This window comes from Phocoena phocoena, chromosome 9, assembly GCF_963924675.1.
Source record: "Phocoena phocoena chromosome 9, mPhoPho1.1, whole genome shotgun sequence".
Taxonomy (NCBI): Eukaryota; Metazoa; Chordata; class Mammalia; order Artiodactyla; family Phocoenidae; genus Phocoena; species Phocoena phocoena.
Window position 1 is genome coordinate 31,038,874 of NC_089227.1, and position 27,774 is coordinate 31,066,647.

The 27,774-nt window shown below is 35.1% G+C and overlaps 1 protein-coding gene across 2 annotated transcripts in view; it reads left to right on the forward strand.

The window, feature by feature from the left end:
- The window catches only part of HYCC1 (hyccin PI4KA lipid kinase complex subunit 1), a 41,817-nt gene extending 15,033 nt beyond the window's left edge, over positions 1 to 26,784 (forward strand). The window contains exons 7-10 of one of the 2 annotated variants that reach the window (XM_065884017.1): positions 6,826 to 6,942; positions 9,920 to 10,007; positions 10,709 to 10,868; positions 26,210 to 26,784. In XM_065884017.1, the coding sequence (XP_065740089.1) occupies positions 6,826 to 6,942; positions 9,920 to 10,007; positions 10,709 to 10,868; positions 26,210 to 26,784 (940 nt within the window). Of the gene's footprint in view, positions 1 to 6,825; positions 6,943 to 9,919; positions 10,008 to 10,708; positions 10,869 to 25,117; positions 25,387 to 26,209 lie in introns of those variants that run through there. The other variant, XM_065884019.1, reaches the window with a different exon arrangement.
- Positions 26,785 to 27,774: the final 990 nt, after the last annotated feature.

The window sequence follows — 27,774 nt, forward strand, 5'->3', positions numbered from 1 at the left end:
GAACTTTTCACCTGTGGAGCTTAAAACACACTACTTTAAAGCAGTATTTTAGATGGTAGGACCCAGGAATATTCTAATATGCTTGAAGCTCTAACGTTCTAATACATACAAATGTTCTAACACAACCTCCTAAATAAGGACCACTGTTGATGTTTTCCTGAAATGACTGATGGCAAAGTTAGGAAAGAACCTGTGTCACTGGTTTCTGTCCTGTGTAACTCCAATGCACTATCTTCAGTATAATTACTTTTATGTTCTGGGTAGAAAATTGCTAACATATCAATTTAACTAACCAGAGACTTAGATTACACAAGTAAGAGCTGGTTTTGAAAGCAAATAGAAACACCGATTACTTGAAAACTAGCTATAGAATTTTGGCCAAGGAAGGTTTTAGTAGAAACATATTACATTAATTCTATGCCACAAGAAAAACTCTGGTATACTCACTAGCTATAAGAAAATGAGGGAGGAAAGAGATCTATGTAATTCAAAAGACTTAAACTATTTAATAATGCTAACTCTTAAGCCACAGAACATGATGTAATAGGAACTCCATCAAATTTATCGTTTCCATCTTTTTTAGTTTGCTTTTATTTTTGTTTTAGATTCCCTATTACTGTATTCTCGATAGTTTAAAATCTAGTTATTTATTTCTCTTAACTCTGGATTCCCTTAATTATTTATCAAATATTCTAATTAAGGTGTACACTTTAAAGGTGTATAGCAAAAAACTAGAAAGCACTAGTATCTAATCAAGCAAAGCCTAGTCCAGAACTATGGAAGGAAAATTAGTTACAGAACTATGGTGATAAGTAAGTTATAAATGATTATGATAGTTAAAGTACAAGAGATTCCTGAAGATCTTAGTCCTGGTGCAGGTTTTCCTGAAGAATAAAATAAAGTGATCACACTGTGTTATGGCTAATCAAGTTGTTTTGGCCATGTTGCAGTAGTTTCAGACTGCTGATTAGTTTGGTTGTTGATGATAATTATACCAAAATGATAGACTGGGTTGTCTAGGAGGAAGGACACATAAATACAACCAGAAAAATTTCGTGGAATACCTGAGCTAGGTTCAGTGACAAATGTGTTCTGTTCTTTTTTTAACCTTCTGATTGTAATGAATCATGGAATTAAAACAATCCTGGACACTTCCCACCCTCCACGCATACATACAAATCTATTCTACTGGTCAAAAATCTGTTCAGTTAACTATAAGCTTTGCTTCAGTTAACTGTAAGCAGACTGATGGCCAGCTTGATAGCCTGTGTTTCCCTCCTGCATATGTGCATGGACCACTAGAAGAGAGATCTGAAAGGAGGCAAGAGGTAGACTGAGTTTTAGTCAACAAGTTTCTATTTTCTGCTAGTACTAAATATTACATATGGCCCTCCTAAAAGCAACATACCCACCAATACTACAAATAAGTTTTATTAATATATTCCTAAGTCCTCTAAATTTGGGGAAATAGTTTTTTCTTTTTTTTTCTTTTTTGATCATCTCTTTTAATACAATTGAGTTTAAGAAATGGCTTATCTTGCCTTTTGATGTAGAATATAAATATTAAAGATGAAACTGTACTAAGCTGTAAATTAAATTTTCCCCCATTGTCTAAGAGACTGTCCTGATTTTGTTCACTTGGTGAGTCACCTCGGTGACTGACTTGAATGTGTACTGCTAGGGATTCTTGATCAGTATATTTGTTCCTGTGAACCTGTAATGAAACACTGACCCGCCCTTGATTCCTAAATCAGCCTTCCTGACCACTGAACAGATTTCTTCTTGTTTTCTGTCTATTAGGGACAGCTTTGTGCAAATAAACCATCTTGTGGATTAATTTTCCTGACTGAAAAATGATAGAGAGAGAGAGAGAGAGAGAGAGAGAGAGAGAGAGAACAAGCTCTTAGCACAGTGTATGTCACTTTGTTATCATTCAATAAATGACAGCTAGCACCCCAATGATGAACACACATGTTCACTATAGATACACAGCCGCTCTTTTTTCCCACCTGTTTGCAGTTGCCAGCCGTTCTAGAGCATATCTTATACTAGGAAATTCCTTGTTGAAAAGAACCTACAGTTGACTTTTCATTGCTTATTATTTACTTTGTACACCTTTTCACCATTGTAAATCTTCTCCATCCTTCCTTTACAACCCATCGGAAATAAATCTCTTCTCCAGCAACTTGAGCACTATTTTTTTTTTTTTTTTTTTTATGCGTTACGCGGGCCTCTCACTGTCGTGGCCTCTCCCGTTGCGGAGGACAGGCTCCGGACGCTCAGGCTCAGCGGCCATGGCTCACGGGCCCAGCCGCTCCGCGGCATGTGGGATCCTCCCAGACCGGGGCACGAACCCGTGTCCCCTGCATCGGCAGGCGGACTCTCAACCACTGCGCCACCAGGGAAGCCCTGAGCACTATTTTTGTATATGGTATTCTTTTGAGGAAAGTGATAGAAGATGCAGCCTTTATTAGGCTCCTAATTTCAAAGAGCAGAAGCATGAGAACAGAAAAGTGCTCATTACTGTATAGGAATTTCTTCCATTTTCTCTTTTCTCCCTTATTCCCCCACTTTTCTGCTTTCCTGGCCTTCTCCTCACCTCCCCTCTCCTCACTATTTAAAAAGCAGAGCAGAAAAGGAAGAGGTTTTGAAATTGGTTAGTTTTATTTCATAGTCTGTGTATTTTATCCAGATGGATAGGAAATAGAACTGGACCAAATTTTAAATATTTCTCAAGTTAAAAAATAGAAAAATCATTGTTTCCCTTTTTTTCTAGCTAGTTTCTACTCACTGGTCTGATGATCTAATGATAGTAGTTAATCTGTTTTCTTTTCTACTTTAAGTTCTAAATAAATACTCTCTCCATTCAGCCCCACTGGAATTGGGCTTTCTAATCATTTTGTGGTTTGTAATTCAGTATATTGAGAACAATCTCACAGGTTTTCTCTCAGTCTAAGAAAGAGATAGTATCTCTCAACAGAGAATGAGAATCATGGCAGTAGTTTCCCTCACTTACAAATTGATACTTAGAACTTCTTCCAGAAATGTATTGACAAATATGCCTTCTAAAAGGAATTTTATTTTATCATGGTTTGTGAATTTGGGAGATACCTATATGTGACCGCAGAGTAAGTTTAATATAGCAGTGGAGGTTAGGCCACTCAGCTGCTCTTTCGTAAGGTCGAGTCCTTATGTTTTGGATTTGTAAAGGGAAGTCAGGCAACTTCAGGATACCCTCTGATGAACAGAGGAGTCAGGCATTCATGTGACATGTAGCTTTGTTGATTGTTTTTGCTTTGTTCTGCGTTTTATGTAAATTCAGTGAAGGATCTATGCGAAAAGAATATCTTTGAAGAGAGCATTCAGAGTACTGATGAGTAAATCAGAATTCTTAATTATTAAAAGCAAGGACTGGAGAGGGCTTCCCTGGTGGCGCAGTGGTTAAGAATCTGCCCGCCAGTGCAGGGGACACGGGTTCGATCCCTGGTCCGGGAAGATCCCACATGCTGCAGAGCAACTAAGCCCGTGCACCACAACTACTGAGCCTGTGCTCTAGAGCCCGCGAGCCATAACTACTGAGCCCACGTGCCGCAACTACTGAAGCCCGTGCGCCTAGAGCCCGTGCTCCACAACAAGAGAAACCACCGCAATGAGAAGCCCGTGCACCGCAACGAAGAACCAAAGCAGCCAAAAATTAATTATTAAAAAAAAAAAAAAAAAAGGACTGGAGAAAAGAGGGTAAAGAGTTGCCATTATGAGTTATGCTGCAGCTGGCTAGCACTAGATTATTTTGGGTCTCAGCTCAATGTTACCTCCTTGGAGAGATCTTCCATTATCATCTTTTCTATAGTAGCACCTTCCCAGCCCAGTTTATTTCCTTTTAGCACTTATAACACTGTTATTACCTTGTTTGTTCACTTGGTATAGCCTGTCAACTGCTGGAATATCATGAGGTCAGGAACTTTGGTGTTTTTTTCACTGCTGTCTCCTTAGAGTTCAAGAGAAATGCCTGGCATACAGTAAAAACTTAGTAACTATTTGTTCAGTGAACGAATGATAGATGATCTCTTCCACTTCAGATCTGTGATCCATTAAGTAAAATTATGATTAAAGGAAATAATTCAGTTTTTATTTTTTAAAAGTCTTTCATTGATATATGAAAAATTCCTGAAGTCACTTGCTACAGTTTGGGTAAAGTTTTAGTAGTTATTAAAAACTAACTGCTAAAAAACAAACAAACGAACAAAACCCCCTAACTGCTATGATCTGAATGTTTGTGTTCCCCCCATCCCCAGATTCTTATGTTGAAATCTTAATGCCCAATGTGATGGTATTAGGAGGTGGGGCCTTTGAGAATGGGATTAGTGTTCTTAGCCAGATCTCCCTCTCCCCTTCTGCCATGTGAAGATATAACAAGAACTCTCCAACCTTGAAGAGGGCCCTCGCCCCACCATGCTGATACCCTGATCTTGTGATTCCAACCTCTAGAACTATGAGAAATAAATTTTTGTTGTTTATAAACTACTCCATCTGTTGTATTTTGTTATAACAGCCCAGACGGACTAAGACACTAACCCTTTGCACTTCTAAATAAAGAAGTAAATACAGCCTCTAACAGATAACTGCTTATTTCCTTATAGGTAGCTAGTAGAGAAAACAAGAGAACCTGCAATCCTATTTCTTTTGTGAATTGAGAGAAGTCTCTCTCTAATTCTTACGTAAAGTAAATTTAAAAGTTGATTGACCATCCTAGAGCTATGGCAATGTTGTTTTTTAAAAGTTGTGTAATAACAGCAATAACTTATTTTTCTGACCATATTCTCTTTCTTAAACCCTATGCTTCTTTCCTGATTTCTAAACCTGTGTATCCAGTTCAGTAAACATCCTCATCAAGATGTCGCATAGATACTTTGTAAGAGTTAGAACTAACTCTTTCTCTTGCAACTGACTGATACCTACGTAAAACTACCTAATATCAAAGGGAAAGTTTTTGGCTGTTAGTACTTGGGAAGAGCAGGGATGGAACTGGCCGCAGGGTCAACTAGATGCAGAGGCTCAACTGTTATCAGGCTATTCTCTCCTCTCTCTCTTACCTCATTTTCATCTGTTGGCATTGTACTTTTTTTTTTTTACTGAAGATAGGCTTCTTCTACGTGGTAAGAGCAGTGACCACAGGCAGCTAAAAGCTTACATTGTCTTCCTTTAGTGAATGCAGGAAAAAGAACATCTCTCCCAGGTTCACTATGAAAAACAATCCAGCAAAAGTTTCGATTGTGCCGTCTGAAGCTTATACAAACCCTTATAGGGCCAAGTTGCATAGTAGTATTATTGGAAGAGTACTGTATCAGGTTAAATTTTGGTTTGGCTGTTTTAACAGAAATAATGGTAACTAAAATAAAGTGGTTATTTTTCTTTCACATAAAAGTCCAAGCTGATAGATGGTCTGAGGGCAGATTGGCTCTGTTTCTAAAAGGCAAGCAGCTGCCTTTTAAGGGTACAGCCTAGAAGTCATACGACTTCAGTTAACAGACCACTGTCCAGAACTAGTCACATGGTCACACTTAGATGCAAGGAAGCCTAGGAAATATGGTCTCTAGCAGGTGACCATAGTTCTAGTTAAAATTGGTTGGGGAGTGTGGAGGGGAGTGTGCCTTTATATATGTTATTAAAAGGAAGAAGGGAAAAATAGATCTCAGAGTAGCGATCTCTTGTCACAGGCAGTTTTATTGTCAGCCTCACCATAATCACATGGTTATACTTAATTTTATAGGGGGTGACTACTTCCTAAAGGTAAGAGGGATAGAGGTACTATTAATGGAAGACGTTCGGGGTGGGAGAGAGGACATGACAGATGAAACTGATACCTATATTGTATACCTAGAAATAAACATATCTGAAGCTTAGCACCTTCCAAAACAGTATGTGTTACTTGTCCTAATTGATTTAGTGGCACTACCAGCCAGCCAGCTATCCAAACCCCCCAATAAATGTGGGGATAATTATACATTCCTCTTATTCTTTCCTTTTCACTCCCTGATGATAGTATGTTACTTTTTTTTTTTTTTTTTTTTGGCTGCATTGGGTCTTTGTTGCTGCATGTGGGCTTTCTCTAGTTGTGGCGAGCGGGGGCTACACTTTGTTGCAGTGCGTGGGCTTCTCATTGCAGAGCACGGGCTCCAGGCGCGCAGGCTTCAGTGGTTGTGGCACACGGGCTCAGTAGTTGTGGCGCATGGGCTTAGTTGCTCCGCAGCATGTGGGATCTTCCTGGACCAGGGATCGAACCCACGTCCCCTGCATTAGCAGGCGGATTCTTAACCACTGCACCACCAGAGAAGTCCCCTCTTATGGTATTTTAACATAAAAATTTTCAATCTATCTGAAATTTATTAAGATATACTGTATGAAGTTTGAGTCTAATTTTAGAATACTTTTTTGGAGCCTGCAGTTTGTGTCAAGAACTTTATCGGGAATAGAGGATCATACCACTGATCTATTCATGGTGAATAGTGCTGGGCTTCATGTTTTATGGTTTTATGGTAACCAAACATCATTAATAATTTGGTCAGTAATAATGATTGATCAAAATTAGTGAACCAGCTCTGAGAATGTTATATTAACATATCCCCAGCTTTCTACATTTTTTCCCAGTCTAACTTACTCAGTAAAATGTTACAGACAAACGTTCTGTTTTGAAAAATTCTTTGTTTCATTGCTGTTTGGTTTGTATGAGAGCATACCTCGTACATTGTTGGCTTATAAATGTTAAAAAATAAATTACCTTAATTTTTACTAATTTTACAAATATATTTATTTTGGTCTTTCTAGAATCTGTGTTTGTGGATATCCTCGACAACATGTAAGAAAATACAAAGGTATAAGTAGCAGGGTACCGGTTTCTTCAGGATTCATGGTGCAAATGTTAACAGGAATTTATTTTGCCTTGTAAGTTTATTTCATATACAAAGTTAATCTTTGATCTCTTTGGAAAATTATAGTCTGTTATTTTATTGTTGCTATATTATAATCTCAATAAACAATCAGCACATTTTTGTGAAAAAAATATGAATCAATATCTTGATAATAGTTTTATTATTTAAAACATATCTTTTAATATCCCAAAGAATTTGTAACCAACTAAAACACTTCATCGTCTTTCTTTAATTCAGGGACAGAATGAAAATTAGTGACACCTAAATACACTTACAGTTTCTTTGTTCATTACTCAATTTTTTTTTTGCTGTAATTTCCAAGTAGCATTTTTTCCCTAATGAATATCTCTTTTCCATTTCCAGAAATTTTAATTCTTAAGAAACATCTTAGAGCCTCTTTCATCAAATTTTATTATGAATTTGCTATTAATTTCTAATATTGATGCTCAGTCTTACTTGATACTTGAGACATTAGTATTTTTCTTTGCACCCTTTTACTACTTTCTACTTCTCTTACTACACATATCTTACTATACTTTATATTATATTCACTTGATACCTTAATTTTCCCCGGTAGATTATAAACTTCTTAACTGAAGGCAGAATTTATGATCTTTGGGCCAAATCTGGCATACTCCCTGGTTTTTAAAAAGTTTTTTATTGAAAAGCAGTGATATCTGTTTGTTTATGTATTGTCTGTGGTTGCTTTTGTGCTACAGTGACAGAGTTGACTAGTTGCAGTGGAGACTGTATGGCCCACGAGCCCAAAATATTTACTATCTGGCTCTTTAAAAAAAAGTTTCTTGACCCCTGTGTTAGACCATTAGTATTGTCCCACAGCTCTTAGATGCTCTGATATATTTTATTTTCTCTCCTTTTTGCTTTGTGTTTCTGATTAAGTTCTGTTGATCTGTCTTCATGTTCATTGATTCTTTCCTTGACTATGTTGAGTCAACTAATGAGCCCACTGAGGGGTTCTTCATCTCTGTTACTGTGTTTATTTCTAGCCTTTTCATTTGGCTTTTTCTTATAGTTCCTATCTCTCTGCTAAACTACCCGTCAGTTCATACATGTTGTCCCTCTTTTCCACTAGAGCATTTAATATATTAATCTCAGTTATTTTAATTTCCCAGGTAAGTACAACATCTGAGTCATCTCTGAATTTGGTCCGGTTGGTTTTTGTCTCTTGATAGTGGGTTGTTTTCTTCTTGCTTTTTGTGCGCTTTGTAATATTTGATTGATCATTATTTTGTTCATGGGTAGGACAGTAAAGATTGAGATAAATATTATTTATGCCTAGAAATGGATATGTCTCTTTTCTAGGATGTTGGTAGAGTTTTTGTAGGCAGGAGTGAGCTGGGACTGGATTCGTTGCTGCTGTGATTACCTGTATTGCACCACCTACTCCAAATTCCTTTTATGTTACCTGCTACTTATTGCTGGAGAGTTTTTCCTCAATACTCTTGCTCCGTCCTCAGCTTTTAGCTTTCTGGGTGTGTCTGTACCTCAGAGAGGGTCTCTCTCTGTGTTCTTGCCCCTCCTCCAGCAGTAGAGTGCTGCTCCATGTTTCTAGATGTATACTAGCCTGGTTGGGGGTTGGGGGGAGGAGAAGTGGTGTTTTCTGTTGTCCTCGTCTAGCCTCAGTTCTAAGCAGGCCCTATGTCCCTGCTTATCTGGGTGGGAGTTCCTCAGTGGTCCTGTCTCCCCTCCAGTGGTAGGAGACCTCTGGCCTTCCTTCTTCTCAGCATAGGATGATTTCCTGATCCTCCCCTACATGTAGAGGCTTTTTTTCTTTTTCTCTCCCTCACAGCGAGAGTGAGTTGGTCTTCACCTCCGCCCTCGGGGTGAAAGGGTTTTTCTGCTCTTTCCCCAAAGGCTTTAAATTTTTGTTCCACTGAAAGTGTCTGGCTGGATCTGTCTGGTGTCTTTCCTGCTCTGGTGGCCACTCTTCTCCTTCAGGCCTGCACTACCAAGAGCAGCTTTCTCTGGTCCCCTGCCTTGCGCTTAGTTTTTCTTATGAGTGCCTAAAGGTGGTTTGTGGAGAAGAGCTTATGAGTGGGTGTGACGTCCCCTTGTATCTGCTTCCAGAGTTTTTGTACTCTTGTACTGGCCCACACCTGGCTTTTAGAAATTTGTTGAAAAGTTTAGCTGAATTCTTTTTACCCACCTGCATTGTGGCCTCACTCTCTTCAGGGGCACCTGGCTGCCATTGGGTTTCAGGCTACTTGGTTGCCCTGTGACCTTAGCTCCTTGTTGGATTCATGAGAAGTTATGATTTTGTAGATTACCTGGCTTTATCTTGTTTTTAGGGTGAGAGCAATGCTGCTTCCATTTTTTAGGCCTCACTTGCACGCTTGATGTAATTCACACTTCTTTATTTTGTTGTCAGATGAGCAAGCCATTATTTCTCTGTCCGTTCCATCATTTAGCCAATTTTTAGGAAGAGTTTGGCCATATCTTTGAAAATTAATATACACGTGCACTTTTTTCCCAGTATCTCTGTGATATTTGCAGCATATGTCACGTACACTTCTAAATGACTATGTGAATGCAAAGAAGTAACTACTTAGGATGCTGCAAGCCACAGTAGTTGTAGATTTTCATTAAAAACCATGCGAGTTACAGAGTAGTTTGACCATACAGTGTTCTGAACATTATTCTAAGGTATATAATTTATTATGCTCTGACTTGTTTTGAAAGAGTAAAGTGCTTTGAGATTGCCTAGCTTTTTGGCTGTCTGTTCTATAAATAGACATGTTCTTTAGAGAAGAAATTACATCTGTAAAATTTTCTTTGCTACTAATAGGCTTTCAGATACAGTTGAAAGGAATTCAAAGATTTAGAAATATGTATTTAATGAGGGTAGAATGCTAAGCAATGTGCTAATACGATCTATTATTTTCCTTATTAAAGATAAACAGTTTCTCATTATATCTTGTTCAGTTATATAGAGTTAATTTAAAGTAATTATACTTCATTTAATTTTATAGTTATAATGGAGAATGGGATCTAGCTCAAAAAGCATTGGATGATATTATATACAGAGCCCAGCTAGAATTATATCCAGAGCCATTGCTGGTAGGTGTCTCACTTATTTATGTAAATTTTGTAATTTAAAATTTCTCAATTTAGAACTATAAATTGAGAAGTAGCCATTTGTAGTGCATTAATACATTATTAGTACTCAGTGATTCATGTTCCTGTTATAGTAGAAAAATTTGTTACTCGTAAAAGGTATATATAATTTGAAAATTTCATTAGGCTAACGTCTTAGCCTGATATGAATAGTCATTTTCGCTTCTAAGAATGTTCTCATTAACATGCTCAAGCTGCATGTATTAATTAGCATTAGGCATTTGGAAATATAGTTTAGTATTTTGGAATTTTAAATTTCATCACATATATTTTTAACCATGTTTCCTTCTGCGTTCTTACTCCTCATTTTAGAGGATCTTATGAAAGATCTTGAAGGAATTATTCTTTTTAAAAATCTGTTAAAATTTAGCATCTTGGGATAAACAACATGGTCCTAATGTCTTGCACAGGGAACTATACTCAATATCCTGGGATAAACCATAATGGAAGAGACTATCAATAAAGAATGTGTCTGTCTGTGGACAACTGAGCGAGTTTGCTGCACAGCAGAGGTTGGCACAACATTGTCAATCAGCTCTACTTCAATAAACAAATTGAAAAAAGAATTTAACATCTTGTTTTATCTAAGGGTATAATAATACATCTGTTTAATGCCAATCTTGAACTATATTTTTCCTTTTTAGGTTGCCAATGCAATACAGGCTTCATTGCCTCATGGTGCCATGAAATCTAGTAAGGAGGGTACAAGGTGTATTCAAGTTGAAATCACACCAACTTCCTCTAGAATATCGAGAAATGCAGTAACCAGCATGTCAATAAGAGGTCATAGGTGGAAAAGACACGGTAAGAAATAAAGCACTCCTCAAATTAGAGGATTGTTATTGCTGTCCCCTTCTTCTCTGTACTTAAGGTGCTGTAACTTCCAAATTTAGTAAATAATATCATAGTGGCATGGAATAAAGAGCTGTTGGATCACCTTTAACTTTTCATTTCTTATCCATGAATGGCAGGCAATAAGAATACAGAGCCCCTTGTGTTACATACACGGATGAAAATTTATTTAAACGTTGTATTGGCTCTTAAATTTTATTTCAACACAGTAGGAGAGTAGGAAATGCATTTTTCAATTATTAATACATTTTGGGTTTCTATTCACAACTATTTGCAAATATTCCTTAATGTTTCTGATTTTTCAACTTTTTAGCAGGTAAACTTGCATATTGAAATGGAACAACCAATAGGGACTTTAACATTTTCTTCTGGACGTCTTGGTAAAGAATCCCATGGTATTGATACAACTCTAGGCATTTCTATTTTCTAGAAGTTAATTTTCTTGTAAGATTGTTTGTTTTAGTATCCCTTCTTGACTGCTTCATTTTATTTAAAAATTCTACTGGAAGTGAATTTTATTTACCATGACCTTCTTAATGCTTTCCATCTCTCTCCATTCTCTTATAACTTATTATTTTTTATTTAATTTCTTGTTCTTTTTATAACTCGCCTCCTACCTAGAAGTTGTTGTAGTGGGCAAGAATCAGTGTAAGGAGATTACTGTCACCTTCCTAGAAGTTAACCATAGAATAGGAAGCAAAAAGCCATTTCTTTGCTCCAAGCAAACATATATATTGGAGTAAAACAAAATCGATTGTTTTCTCCTTGCTACAAACTGCAATGAAAATGGTAGCTCCTTTTGGTATATTTGATAGTTCCAGTTGTCTCTATGATATCTATAGAGAAAATGCAAAAGTGAGAAGAGTGAGATTATTCACTACAAAATAGAAAGTTGATGATGAGAACAGCTGCCATTGTTTCTACTCAGGGAATCTAGGAGACAGTATGTCCAAAAAAAAATGATGATGAAATTTTCCAGCTTAACCAATGATCATTTTCAATCTTTTCCTTTTTTAAAGTAATGTGACCAATTCTCGAAAGTCCTTTAGGAAGGCACAAAAGAAGTGGTAAATATTTGCCATTATCAAGGCAAATTATGCTACTGTTTAAAACATATAGTCAGCGTCTAAACATACATCAGTTTCTTTAGTGAAAATTTTGCTACAGTTTGGAACTAGATTACAGGTAGAAAGTCATTTAATTAGATATCACCATGTTCCCCTAGAGATCCGTTTTCTGTTTAAGCATTAGCAAGTGAAAGTATACACAGAGGCAATGAACCAGATCGTATGCGTCCGTTGTGGCTGTAATTGCTCCAAAATTACCACTACAGGAAATGCAAGAATGAATTTTAATTCCTTTTTCACTTTCCCTTCTTTCTATTTCGGTGGACATATTGGGAACTAGGGGAAAAATATAGGTCCTGCAGTTAAAAATGTGAAATATTGAAGTTTAACTGTATGTGCACGTATGTATGTGTGAAAGAAGATTTGTGTATGTGTCCATAAGTGCATTTAATGGAATAAGATGTGTACCTTGCAATAAAATAGAAATCATTTTCCAGAAATATTGCATAGCAGTAAATTACCAAAACAAGAGAAGACTACTTGAATATATTGTATATACTAGATTCTTACATATCTTCCAGATTTTATATTGGCTACCACTTGAAGGGTTGGCACAGTGTCTTAAGGCTACAGCCTTAACCTTACTTGTCATCTGTCTCCCTACACTTATTCAGTCTTAACAACTACTTGGGCAACTCCTGTTTATGAAAACAAAAAAGTCAAGGATGAGGATTTAAAGAGAACGAACTGTGAAAAGCAAATCAGGCGCATGTAGAATGTAGCTAAGTCTTGTTTACCACTCTTCTGCAGTGTGAATTCTCTTTATCCAGTGGACTCCAAAATATTCCTAGTCCAAGGTCCTTATTTATCTCTACAGGTAGGTTGCATTCTCCCTTTTTAGAGTAGTCTTGGCTTTCCTTCCTAGAGCAGTATTTTTCATTGTTACCCTGTTTTGCTGAATCGAAAGCTTTTCTGTTTTTCATCTCCATGGTCCTGATTCCTATTTGAAACCTTATCATTGTCCTGGGCTCTAGCTGACACTGGCTTCTTGTGGGGAAGATAGGTATCTTTACTATAGTCCTTAAATATATAGATCATTCTCAAGTTGTAAATTATATTTGTTTATATAAATTATGTTTATTATATTACATTCACATATGAATTTATATATAAATTATAACAATTTTATTTTAAAATTAATTTATTAATTTTTATTTATTAATTAATTTTATTAATTTTTGCAGAAACAATGTTAAAGGGCATGTGGATTCCTGGGTGATCCACAAAAGCCTTATCATCTTATAATGTTTCTGAAGCACAGCACTGTAGCATGTAAGCTTAGTTTATGACTGTGTGAAAACACATTTAGAGTTTCTTTGTTTCATGGAATGCTAAATGTGTTTCGTGTTCCACCTCTATCCCTACCATTCCCTTCCCACACCAACCCTCCCAGGACGAGGGATTTCTTCCCAGACCCTGAACTGTATCATACGGTAGGAATATGGAATATGCAACTTTAAGGCAGTGATGATGAGGGCTGGGGAAGGAGAAGGGACAAGAAACATGAACTTTAAGGAATACTCTTTTTTTTTACTCCTTGTCTTTTTCCTTGTTATTGCTAATGCTGGGAAAGAAGAAAGCAATTGGCCCTTTTTTTTTTCTTTTCTTGGATCTCTTCCCTTTTTCTTCTTTTTTCTTTTATTTGTGTCTTTTTAAAAAATTGAGATATAATTGACATATAACATTAGTTTCAGGTCTACAACATAATGATTCAATATATGGATATATTGTGAAATGTGATCACAGTAAGTCTAGTTAACATGCATTTCCACATATAGTTATGCTTTTTTCCCCTCATGATGAAAACTTGTAAGATATTCTCTCTAAGCAACTTTCAAATACACCATACAGTCTTATTATTAACTATAGTCACCATGCTGTACATTACATCCCCAAGACTTATGTTTTTATAACTGGAAGTTTGTACCTGTTAATCACTTTCACCCATTTCAGCCACTCCCTCTTCCCACCTCTGATCTCTGTATCTAGGAGTTTTTTTAGATTCCACATATAAGGAATCTCATATGGTATTTGTCTTTCTCTGTCTGACTTATTTCTTAGCATAATGCCCTCAAGGTCCATCCATGTTGCTACAAGTGACAGGAGTTCCTTCTTTTATGGATAAATAATATTCCATTGTATATATACCACATTTTCCTTGTTCATTCATTTGTCGATGGACGTTTAGGTTGCTTCCATATTTATGTCTTTATTTATTGCCTCTCTCCTTTTTTCTCCATTTTCCATCCTAGCTGGGGAGAAGAGGGGCAGGAGTAAATGAGGTTGTCCCACAGAAGCAGCCAAGCAGAACTTTCTTTTTTTCTTTCCATCTCCCTTTTTCATTAAGGAATATACATAATTAAGCCATTAGTGTGTTTGCACATCTGAGTCACCAAAAATTGCACAAGCAAACAAATACATTAAATTGGAGCAGTTAATCACATGTATTCTTTTCATTATTTGTAACAGAAAAAATCTCTTTGTCTTTACAGCCAAAACCAATTCATGGTTTAGTCTTTCGAAAATTAATTTGGAACAATTTTAATCATTTGCATTCAAAAATTTTTTCCTGAGCTCTTTTAGAATGTATCAATATTTCAGGATTCTCTGAAGCTTCACAGATCTGCCATTCTTTTCTTAAAGTTAAGAATTTATCTATAGTTTATATTTTAATGGAAAATGTCCTTTTGGAAGGTAAAAAATTACTTTAGCTTTAGCATTTCCACACATTTCAGAACATATATCCCTTGCCATCATCTTATTATTGTTAAATAACAACCCAAATATCTAGAATTATATTTTGGATGGTTCAATTTTTAAATTATTATTATTAATAGACTTTATTTTTAAGAGCAGTTTTAGGCTCACAACAAAATTGAGTGGAAAGTACAGAGTTCCCATATACCCTCTGACCACTGCCCTCTGTCAGCATGCTTTATCCACCCTGACTATCAACATCCCAAGCCAGGGAGATGTCGCAAGGCCCTGTAATTTTAATTCGGATCAGACAGTGACTAAATAGGGTGATTTTTAAAGAAAGGTTGGTTTCAGCTGAAGTATTGTTTTGGAGAGACGTGTTTGAGAACTAGTGTGTTTGCCTGATTTTCCCCACTTTTCACTTAATTATTTTAATATTGTACTGGCATGGCTTAACTTAATGTTGTGTTTTCAGACTTTTTAAACTTTGTGTATAAATTTTTGAGAAAGGTTTAATGAATTCATAATTCCATGTCAATACATATGTTTGGAAAGTAAAATTACAATGTAGAGTTGCTGCTTTTGACTTTCAAGGGTCATAGTTTCAGAATTAATAGCTTTATATATATTTATATAGACTTGTTAATTATTTTAAGCATATTGTGTTTCACTTAGTATGTATTTTTTAAACCTAGATTTTTGAGCCACCTACAGATTGAGGGCTATTTAGAAGTCATAATTTGAAAGTAAAATGCAATTAGAGAAAGATAATAATTGAATAAAGATTTTAAAAAGCATTAAGTAAGGTAAGAGAAGAATGTGAGTAGATTATGACCGTCACAAGAATCAAAATGAAAATTCCAATAAGAAAAATAAGATAAAACAGTGAAATAATCAATTTTTAAAATTAATAATAAAAATGCAGTTTTATTTTCTTAAATATTTATTACGTTTAAAAAATAAACAGAACTGAAAGGAAAACAGAAGGTATTTCTTTATAATTATGCTTCTGTTCTATAGTTATTCTTAAATGTTGCTTCTAAAGCTATTTTAATTATCTACCATTTCAGCTATGAGAGCCCTTTTTCTTAAATCCCTGAATGATTCTCTACAAGATTCTATTATACAATCTATACTTATTTATTTCCTTGTACTTTTCCATTCCTTCTCCTCTCCCAGAGCAAATTTAATTGCTATTTTTTTTCTTTGTCTCTTTCCTCACCACCGCCACCATTATGACTCACTCTTCCACTTTTTAAAAAATTATCTATACTTGGAACAATGTAACAACTTTCCTCCTTTCTTTTAAAATGGTTGTTGAAATACCCATTCCATAAACATCCTCTAATTAAGTTATTGTTGCAAATAATGAGTGCTTATAATTTTTGCCAACTAGTTATCTGATAAAAGTCTTATCTAGTGAAATCCTAATTCTTTATTACTGCCCACCTTTTTTCCACTTGTGTATTTGTGAGATAGTGAGACAAGTCAGTGAAAAGCATTTTGGTATGCTTTAAAGCACTCTGTAAAGGCTGACTTTTATTAATTTAAAACTATTTACTTTGTTTTATTAACTGCTCAATAATTGTATTCTTTTTTTTTTTTTTTTTTTTGCGGTACGTGGGCCTCTCACTGTTGTGGCCTCTCCCGCTGCGGAGCACAGGCTCCAGACGCGCAGGCTCAGCGGCCATGGCTCACGGGCCCAGCCGCTCCGCGGCATGTGGGATCTTCCCGGACCGGGGCACAAACCCGTGTCCCCTGCATCGGCAGGCAGACTCTCAACCACTGCGCCACCAGGGAAGCCCCAATAATTGTATTCTTGATAAGCTTTTTTTAGCCAGCTTGCTATTCAGATCATCCTGTGATTGATCAACCCTTTCATTGGCTTTCCTCAATTTGAGACAAACATGTTTAGTTTGAGTGTAATATCAAACAAAAAAGTATACATATGTGATATAATAGTAACGATCAGTTTAATGATTTTTTTGTAATTTCTAAAGCCCTGAGGTATAGTACTTTATTATCTGACATGTATAACACCATTACAGTCAGGATTTTTTAGAAAGTTGTTTTAATGCTTGTTGTCTCAATCCCAAATTGACAGGTAAATAGAATAGATTGAACTTGTATTCTCATTTATGTACGGTTACAACTGTTTGCAACAGGTAGGTGTAACAATAAAAGCAATATTTGTAATCTAGATTCTTTGAATTTTGCCCTGCTTTTGGTCCTGGAATATGTTAAATGGTTTATTTTTATAATATTGCATATCATTATTTTGACTTAGGAGATCCAAGAGTACAGAGTTTTAAGCAGTGAAAAAGAATGGAAAATAAATACTATATATATTTTTAAGTCTTCTAACTTAGTAATACCAAATCAGTACCCTGAGAATTTTAGAGTATTTAATTAATTGTATGGAATGTTTAAGTGAAAAATGAAACAAAATATAGTTTACATAGAGTGAATCTAAAGAAAGTGAAGTTTCATGTTGTTACAGCTGTTTATTGCATTTTCAGCATTAAGTTCCTATTTAAAGGATGCCAAGGTAGTTAAATAAATTTAAACGATTATAATAAAATTCAAAGATACCTGTGATTATATTTTTAAAAAATGACAAAAAATGTGACTTGTTTCAGTTTTCCCAGTGAGCTAGGACTCACTTATTAGATGAGATAAGAAATGGAACAATAAAAAGATGCAATTCATGTTGGGAAATAATTTAAAACTGATTATTTTAAAAAATGGATATTGATTTAGAAAATGTTAATAATTTCTATCATATAATAACATATTGATAAATAGGACATTAATAACTTTCTAACTGTTGAGCAAATTGGAATAATTATAAGAGGTATATTTTAGTTAAATATTTTAAAAAAAGATTATTTGTAAATATTTCAAAACATTTAACCTAGTCTTTCTAGATACTGCAGAAGGTAAATGCCATAAATCTTGACACGGAACATTTATTTTGTTAATCAGATTTTATGACTTTATAAGTAAAGCATTTGAGGAAAAACAAAATTGCTGATAGTTATAAAAGCATTTTGAAAAATGAAGAAATGGTAATTTTAAACTCAAAAGTAGCAAACTTTAAAGAATTGGCTATTGGAATTCTACATGTACAATTAGAAATTTATAATGCTTATGTTTTTATTTTAAAAGTTGTTTAAACTTTTTAAAGAAATTTAGAAAAAATCATTTTGAGAAGCTCCATTATTTTTAGATTCTAAAATGCTGTTTGAGGAACAAATTTTCTTTTCCCAATATAGATGATAAAACATTAGAACCAAAAATAAGCATTTCCTTCTGACCAAACTTAGCATTGCATGAATTTTAACTGACATTTTTGATATTGACCTTTTACTCATGGAAGACAAAATAATATATTAGAAAATATTGGGTGACACAAAGAAAAAGGACATATTGACCAGAGAGCTAAAATACAATTGACACATGTGAACATAAGGCTTAAAGAGGAAGACGGTAGTCTTAAGAATTCTGGCCAACTTTAGAAGCAAACAAAAAATCTTAGTTTATTTCTAGATAAAATGAAGTAATTTTTTCTACAGAGAAGCAAGATAGTTAAAATTATTTGTTTTATGAGGCAAAAACTGTTGTTTGTAAATGACTGTGTTCTACTTTTTTTTTTTTTTTTTTACTAAGGATGCCTTATATAATTCTGGCTGTAGTTAAGGAACTTATTATTATTGTTACTTATTATTGAGCTTTACCCTTCCCCCAACCTTTTAAGGAGCATTTCTTGTACAATGTGCACGGAGGAAGAAATAAGCTTTTATAGATAGTTTTTTAGTAGATGTTGCTTACCTGTTTTTGGTCTCTCTGGTCTTGAGGATCTTTAATCATGGAGGATTCACCTGATCCAGCAGCAGTGTTGGCAGTTCTCAAAGAGATTTTTTTTTTATACTTGAGATTAATAAAGATGACAAGTTATTGCAAGTAATTGAATTTACCTCGATAAGGAGAATTGTGTCATTTACTATATACACAAGTTAAAGACTTGCCTGTTCTTACTTAAGGAATCTGGTAATATTTCCTAACCAGTGTGTCCGTAAATAAATTGTTCTTGTCCAGACTGTGTTTTTTCTTTGTGACCCAGGCTGCTCTTTTCTTACCTGGAAATTCTGCTTCTGGCTTCAGGATTAATATTACTAAATCTTAGTAATTCATGTTCTTGCTCAGAGTGCAGCTCCTTAACTGCCAGGACCTTATTCTGTGTTTCTATGGCAGCTTTACTTTACTCTAATCTGCCTTGCAAATTACTGGCCCAGGCTGTGGACTGTTACAGTGCTATTCTTTCTAACCCAGGGCACACTTCGTGCTCAATATTTTGTGTTATACAGATGTGACTTCTGTTGATAAAGAATGCTAATAAAGTACCCGAATAATTTATCTGTGTACTTGTCAATGGCTGCCCATTGCAATCAGAAAAAAGTCTGAGCTCTGTATTATGGCATAGGTGGCCCTGGTGATGTCTTACCTACCACCGTGACCTCATTTGAAGACCACTCTCATCTTTCCTTCTAACCCTTCAACGTTCTAAGCCATTTCTGCCTTAGGGTCTTTGTACTAGGAATTGGGGATATTTGAGCTAAGATTTGAATTATTAATAAGTGCCAGCTTGAACTCTCTTCCTCCACATTGTTGTGTAGCCAGTGCTTTTTCATCATTCAGATCTCAGTTCAAATATCCTTTCCTCAAAGAGGTCTTCCCAGACCACCCGTCTAAAGTAGACTTTCTCCCCACTACCCTGCTTACTCTTTCCCATTATTCTTTTCTTCATTGCATTTTCCACTATCTAAAATTCCCTTGTTTACTTAATTCCCATACTACAATGTAAGTTCTGTGAGGGCAGTGTCTTTGTCTGTCTGGTTGGCCATTGTATCCCCAGAGTCTAAAACAATGTCTAGCACGTAATAGGTGCTCAAGAAATAGTTGAATGCATGAATAAGTGAATAAATGATAAATTTATAATATAGACTGAGCAATTTACTTCTTTTTTCCTTATTTTATTGAAAAACAGTGCAACAACATGATAGTAAACTGGGTAGAGGAATATTCACTTATAATCACGGTATTTAAACAATTACCATTTTACAGTTTTTTTTTCCATACATATATGTATTTTTCATAGTTACGGTCTAATTAATTTTTTTTTACATGCTGTGCTTTTGTTAACACTGTCAAACATTTTCCCAAGTTCTTCTAGTAGGTCCCATTATTTTAATGGCTACATAACACCACATTGAGTTTATATTCCAGCATTTACTTAACCATTTCCTTAATATGCTAAATAATTTGTTTCTAACTTTTTGCTATTATGGATAACACTGCAATGAATAGCTTAATGAATATAGAAAACATTTGTCTTCCATTGAATAGAATGAATTGTAAACATCAAACTGGGTAATATGAAATTGTTCAGGTATTTTATGACATTTAAAATATATCTTATAAATTGTAAAGGAATATGTATGACTTTCTTCTGGGGTCTACTCTAAAATACTTTTCATAATTAATGTCAAAATTGTATGATACAGATTAATTTTTTTTAATGTCAGCTTATTTTATTGATTTTGCAAATGAATTTGCAAGTGTCTTAGGTCATAACCAGGTTCCTTTCTTTTTTTGTTGTTTTTTTGGATTCACCTTGATTGTCTTTTTTTTTTTTTCCAGATTCCTTTAGACTTATGAATCAGTCTGAGTACAGAGTTGTGTAAATTCTGTGAATAATAAATTGTTCCTTTATTTAAATTGTCATTTTTAGTAAGTAGGGCAGCTGTGAAAAAATAGAAGCTAAAGCTAGGATAAAGAGTTACATGACTGACATAATGGAATAGATATTTGGGATTATAAAGTTACATATGAGAGAAATCACAACTTTTCATGATCAGTTTTAATGATATTTGCAATTTGTTTCACTTGTTTTTTCTCCCTCAAAGCCAGAAGAAATTTTCTAGGGAGAAATGATTTGAGTGGCTTTGAGAATCAATTTGGAAATGTCTGTTAAAAGTATTCTTTAACTCTCCTCGTATCTGTACATGGAGAGAATATTACCTATTTATAGAGGTTATACAAATAAAATATTCTCTGAGAAGTTTCTCTTTGGATCTTTTCTGAACTTTTCAAATTATTTAAAGTCAAATGTAAGTACTGTTTTTTTATAGGTATAGAACAATCATGACACATTTTGCATAAAATTTTAAGTTCTGGGCTTTTAAGCAGATTCTGTTTTCTTATGCATTTATATTCCCTTAAAACATCTCCTTTATGGTCTTTTTAAAGAAAGAATAACTTTCTCTTCTTATCCTCTGGATAACATAATAAAAGAACTATAGATTTAAAAATAAAAAGTCTTTCTGATGTTAATAAGCATTTTACTAAACCTACATTTAGAGGCAGCTACTACACTTTTCTAAAACAAAAATCCTTTGCTTTTCTTTGCCATCTAAAAATTCTTTTTATTTGGCCATGCAACCCGTCATGTAGGATCTTAGTTTCCCGACCAGGGGTTGAACCTGCACCCCCTGCACTGAAAGTGCAGAGTTTTAACCACTCGACCACCGGGGAAGTCCCTAAAAATTCTTTTATGCTATACATTATTTTTTCATTTTATCAAGTCAAGTAACACATTCCCAGCTTACCTTTCTCATTCCTTCTTTATGGTCTTTCAACTTTATTTATTTTAATAATTTCACCTCATAACTGGAGATTCGTTCAATTTATCAAACAAATGTTTATTAGGCACGTACTTAATGCAATCTACTTTCCTAGGAGCTAGGTATACAGCAGTAACCAGATAAAAATCCCTGGCCTCATGGAACTTACATCTGGTAGACAAGATAAATAATTGTAGGTTAGAAAGTAATGAAGTGCTAAGAAGAAAAAGAAACAAAGTAGGGAAGAGGGCATATGAAATATGGGGAATATTGAAACTTGATGGGATGATCAGGGAAGACTTCACTGAGAAGGTTTTGAGAAAAGACCTGAAGAAAGTAAGGAGGTGAGCCACGTAGCTATGTGGGGAAGAGCATTCCAGGCCTAGAGAATAGTAAGACCAATAAGAAGTTGTGTGTAGGGGGATTGGATCACAGAATTATATAGGGGAAGAAGTTGGAGAAATAATAGGGAGCAAGATAACATAACAGATGTTTGCTATGTAATTATCTTTCTTTATCCTGTAATTTTCCTGAGAATTATATTTCTTTTCTTTCTAGCTCTGTGCAGAATTACATGTTTTTCTTTCTATGAATTTACTTTAATAAGCAGTTTAAAAGTTTTGTGGTTTTTACCATTTTTGAGTGATAACATACATAAATGAATTAAAGATTTTTGCTTGTGGAAAAACATATCTTGTTTTTCCACATGCCAGTTAATTTCATGATTAAAAAAAATTAATGTTATTTTTTCTTGGATTACAGATCTTTACCATTATCCCAGTGAATGTGATTAGCAATCCATTTGCCTATTGCTATTTTATATAATATTCTTGTCATTTTCTAGTTTTTCCTGCAAAATTCTATATTTTCACGTTGCAGCACCATTTTAATTTTCATTGACATCTTTTAAAAAATAAACTCAATTAAAAAAATAAATTAACCTTGAGAGTTATGACTTATTTAGGTTTTCTTAGAGATTTATTTGCTCTTGCTCTGTGTTCAGCCAAGTAATTTATTTGCTTTCTATGAAATGGCCAGGAATCTAAGCCAGTAAGTTAAATGTAATTGAAAAATCTCTATAAGAGAATATTTAACTCAAATTGACTTTAATGAGTTGAAGAGTTAGAATTTATAGTATGTTATACTGTTTAGATCCCCCATACAATAGTTGTTTTAACTCTTTCTGAACTTCAGTTTCCTTGTCTGTAAATGGGAGTCAAATTGCCTGCTTCAGAGGTGCACCAACACATTATTCTAAGAATATAATTGAATAATATATGTGAACACTCTCAAGAAAACTATTTAGTGCCAATCAGTGTAGTAGATTGTTCTCTATTCTGTTAGGCTACTTATGCTTATCTTTTAAAATTTTGTTAAATTTTAGTAATCATTGACTTTGTTATGTCTGGATAATTTCAACAGTTTATAACTATTTTGGACTAATGATCCCGTTAATAGATCTTTTGTGAAACTGCTTCTGCAGTGTAAATGGACAATTCTTGGTTGTCACCAACAGTGCCATGCTGATTTTACTCTCAGTTGCAGTGGCCTCTGGCATTTACCTCAGATTTTACTTGCCCTTACTTTGTTTTTGTTTTTTTAAAATTAATTTTTGTTGGAGTATAGTTGCTTTACAGTGTTGTGTCACTTGCCCTCACATTGAAGACAACTATTAGCAATGGGAAATGGGCTTGTTTGGAACTTCTTAGTCTCATTAAACCTCTATTAGGGAAGCAGAAGTAGCAATGTCATACTACCTCACCAACATGCTTTGGTCTGTCTAGGAAATAAAAATTTCATTTAGAGTGTATTCAGTCGAAAGACGTGGATGGACCTAGAGTCTGTCGTACAGAGTGAAGTAAGTCAGAGAAAAACAAATATTGTATATTAATGCATATATGTGGAATCTAGAAAACTGGTACAGATGAACCTATTTGCAAGGCAGGAATAGAGACACAGATGTAGAGAATGGACGTGTGGACATGCGGTGGGGGAGAGGGTATGGGATGAACTGGGGGATTGGGATTGACATATACACACTGCCATGTGTAAAACAGATAGCTACTGGGAACCTGATGTATAGTGCAGGGAGCTCCGCTCAGTGCTCTGTTTTGACCTAGGTGGGTGGGATGGGGGGTGTGTGGTGGGAGGGAGGTACAAGAGAGAAGGAATATATGTATACATAGAGCTGATTCACTTTGTTGTACAGCAGAAACTAACACAACATTGTAAAGCAACTATACCCCAATTAAAAGAAAAGTTTATGAAGCACTAGCTAATTGGGAAATTAATATACCAGCGCATTGGCCTACCAGCGCAGGGCAATATGAAGCTTTGAGGACCTTTGGAGGTGCATGTGCCTGCTGGGTATGGAGTACCCAGGGTATCCATAATAACTTTCATTTTAAGTTTTCAAAATTTGAAAGAATCAGAATAGAGCAGTGGTTCTAAACTTTACTGCACATTGGTCATGTGGGAAGTTTTAAAAATCCCAGTGCCCAGGTCATACCTCGTACTATTTAAATCAGAATGTCTAGGGTGAGAGCCAGGCATTCGTAGTACTTAAAGATGCACAGCAAAGTGGGCACCCACAGGAACATATGGTTTTGGCCGCCAGACTTTTGCCTGTTACTGTTTCACATGTTGTAGCACCATTCAGGAGACCTTGAAATGAAAAATATTTGAAAATAGTGGGTAATGTCCCTCACACAGATTTGTGTTCTACATTTTAAAAGAGTATATACTGTTTTTACATAGTCTTATGGTGTTTTGAACTTTAACTTTCATTACTGGTCCATGGTAGACATATTCATGTTATTTTTTCCCATCTGTTATGGACATTTCCTTGACAACTTTAAATAAACCATGGCTTTGTGATTTGAGACACAATAAAATGTCTACAAGTATTAACTCGTTAGGAGTTTCATTCCTTTTCATTCGATTCCAAATGACCATTTTCAGAATAAAGGACCAATAGCCAATTTGTTTTTCCAAATCCATTTTTATTTTTCTCCAGTTTAGTAATGAACGGTTACAAATTAGCCTAAATTTATGGAATTAGTATGAGTCTGAAGGAATAGACTGTTTAATTTTGTCACAGCCACATTAATATTTACTAATATACAAGATGGTTGGTATGTGAAACAAAAACTATACCTGTAGCATTACTAACCATGATATAAGTGCATAAGCATTTTTCCATTATCATGGTTTATTAAGGCAGTCTCAGTGTAATCTAATAAAAAAATTGTGCAAGGAGAATTCCTAACTGGCTTGGTTCCTCATGTTAAGAAGAGCTAAAGTTTTGGCTATAAATCCTCGAAAGTTTGCCTAAAGCTTGACATAAGTTCAAGTGGTCACAATATTCTCTTAAAAATAATAGAAATTCTATTTTAAACTATAAAAAAATTTCTGTTTCATAGTCCACATCAAATATGTGTGTGAAAAAATACAGAACATTAATTGATGCTCTGAGTTTTGTCATTGTCATTTGAAATTAAAGAACATGACCCCATTGTCTCCAGTGCTGTCAGAGTATGGTAAATTATGGGAATTTCTACAGTGCAAATATTTGGCTTAACACCTAACATTCACTCGTCCAATTTTTGTTTTGGATCTTTTTGCTTTTCTTGTTTTGCATTTTTATTTTGTTTTGTTTTCAGCCATCATTTTGTCTTATCATCTTCAATTCTAGAGCAACCTGACAACAATAATGATACTACTGAATTGGGCATCCTTGTCATTCCTGAGATTAGTGTCACAAATGTGGCCGGAGAGAGGACCGGGAATGGGGAAAAAGGCAGAACACTAGGAGAGATTGATGCTCAGCATATACAGGGTGTACAGGAAACAACCACAGATCCTAGAACTGAGAGCAAAGGCTTGCCAGAGATCAGGAGGCAAAAATCTGTAAGAAAAATGATGGAGGATGGAATAAACTCACCTGGCAGAGTGCAGTTTTAGCAGAGCACTTTATAGCTGCACTCCAAGGTACCTCATGGCAAAGGGTCACTGCTGCATGTTTTAAGCAACAGTTGCACAGTCACAAAAATTTTGCATGTCACCTAATCAAAATGCATGAATTATGTACCACAGTTTCTCAATGACTCTTAATGCTCTTTGGAATGGTCGTAGCTCTGCTCTCTGAGTAAACAGTTATGAAAATGAGGCAGAAAATTGCTTCCAAAATAATTTTCTGCTTATGTTTTGAGATGTAAAATTACTTTCTTATCTTTGTATTTTTGCCATCTTTGATATGAAGGAGAATGTATAAAGAATTTTAACAAGTTTGAGCTTGTGATGCTTATGGTCTGTATATTTTTCTCTTAGTAAAATAATCTAGAATGTGTAGTGCAACCTTTAAAAAAATCTTTGAAATATTTTAATACTATTTTTAAAAAAGTTCCTTGGTATGATCTTTGATTTTACACTGCTTTGCTACTGGGGGAGAGTTTACCTCTAGTTTTACTGTGTGGTATTTTTCCTAATTGTTTCTGATCTTTTGCATGAATAGTAAGAGACCTTTTTCTAAAAACACAGTGGGGTGTGGTTTATGGCATGCTTTTCGTTTAATACACTCTAAATTACTCTTATTTAATTATAATGAGCTATTGTTGACATTTTATAGAATGTTTTGATTATCCTTTGATTTTGGTCTGTAATCTGTTGCTTTACATATTTTGCTAAAATTTAAATATTTAAAGTATACTTGATTTGGTATGAATCATGAAAAAACAATTACTTAAAATGCTTAATGTTAATTAATCTTTGTTATTTCTTTGTTTAGGAAATACAGAATTAACAGGTCAAGAAGAACTGATGGAGATATCTGAAGTTGACGAGGGATTTTATTCCAGGGCTGCGTCTAGTACTAGCCAGTCGGGTTTATCAAACAGTAGTCAAAATTGTAGTAACAAGGCAAGTGTAGGAAAGACTCAGAGACGGTCAGGAGGAAACAAAACTGGAGGAAAAGAAAAAGAAACTGCAGGGGAGTCGTGCAAAGATTACTTTGCTCGAAAACAAACTCAGAGAGCCCAAAGTGAGAATCTCGAGCTTGTCTCCTTAAAGAGACTTACATTAACAACCAGCCAATCTCTGCCTAAACCTAATAGTCATGGTTTGGCTAAGACCGCTGCGACCGTATTCAGTAAATCCTTTGAACAAGTTAGTGGTGTCACAGTCCCATATAACCCATCATCTGCTGTTGGCTGTGGGACTGGGACAGATACCAATAGGTTTTCTGCTTGTAGTCTGCAAGAAGAAACGCTTATTTATGTTTCTGAAAGGACTGAACTTCCAGTGAAGCATCAAACAGGTCAGCAGAGACCTCCTAGTATTAGCATTACTTTGTCCACAGATTAATTTGTAAGAGTTTTCTCACGTAACCAGTGAATCAGAAAATACGACTTTGCTTCTTCATGAAATTTCCCAGGGTCGTCTTTCAACCCTGTTCCTGACAGGAGCCCTGATGTCTTAAATTCTGAAGGCTACCTTGACTTTATGAAGGGAATAATGTCTAGGTTGCAGTAAGTTGAAATATGGTTTTGTTATTTCTTGGTTGTGTGTTTTCCCCTTGGCTTGAGTCTTTTTTTTCTTTTCTTACTTTCTTATTTGTTTCTGTTGCCCTAAGATTGTCAGTGTGACAATACATTTTGGCACGTTGTCTGATCAGATTGGTCACAGCTCATGAGAGGTTATGAGTCTTTTTCTTTAATAACTCCTATTTTGGTAGCTGTATGTTTGGCCTTCAGTATAAAAGGGAATCTCCTTGCATGAGAACAGTGTTTCAAGGATGAGGCTGCTGTACAACTCCAGGAATTCTACAGCTGGCTGTTTAGCAAGCCAGTCTGAAAAACAGGCATGTGAAAAAACAAAAATGACATGTATGAAAAGTGCCTGCTAAAAATGTTTGTAACCAGATCATCTTTAAGATTAGTAGAACAATTTATATAAAGCACTGGAAAATGCCTGGTAACTCTGTAACCTAAAATATGATATGATTCCAGGGGATGGGAAGAGGGGTTTCCATTGTTATCTTTGGAACATTATTATATCAGAAATCAGATTGCTAGTAGATGTGTTGCTTTGAAGTGTTTGATCTGGATTTAGCAGGTGAAGATCCCTTTCAGTTCCTAAGATGTAATAGGCCATAAAACTGACTTACCCTGCTGCTGGGCTTCGGAAAACCTACTTAGCTTGGATTCCCACAATTCAGTGCACACATCATTGAAGACTTCCTGGAAATGACTGAATTTTGCAACCCATCTCTCAAGATACCAGTGTTTACCATATTGAATTGTTTGTCTACAAATGAAGGAAATTAGGTAAATTTTTCATCTATAAAATATCATT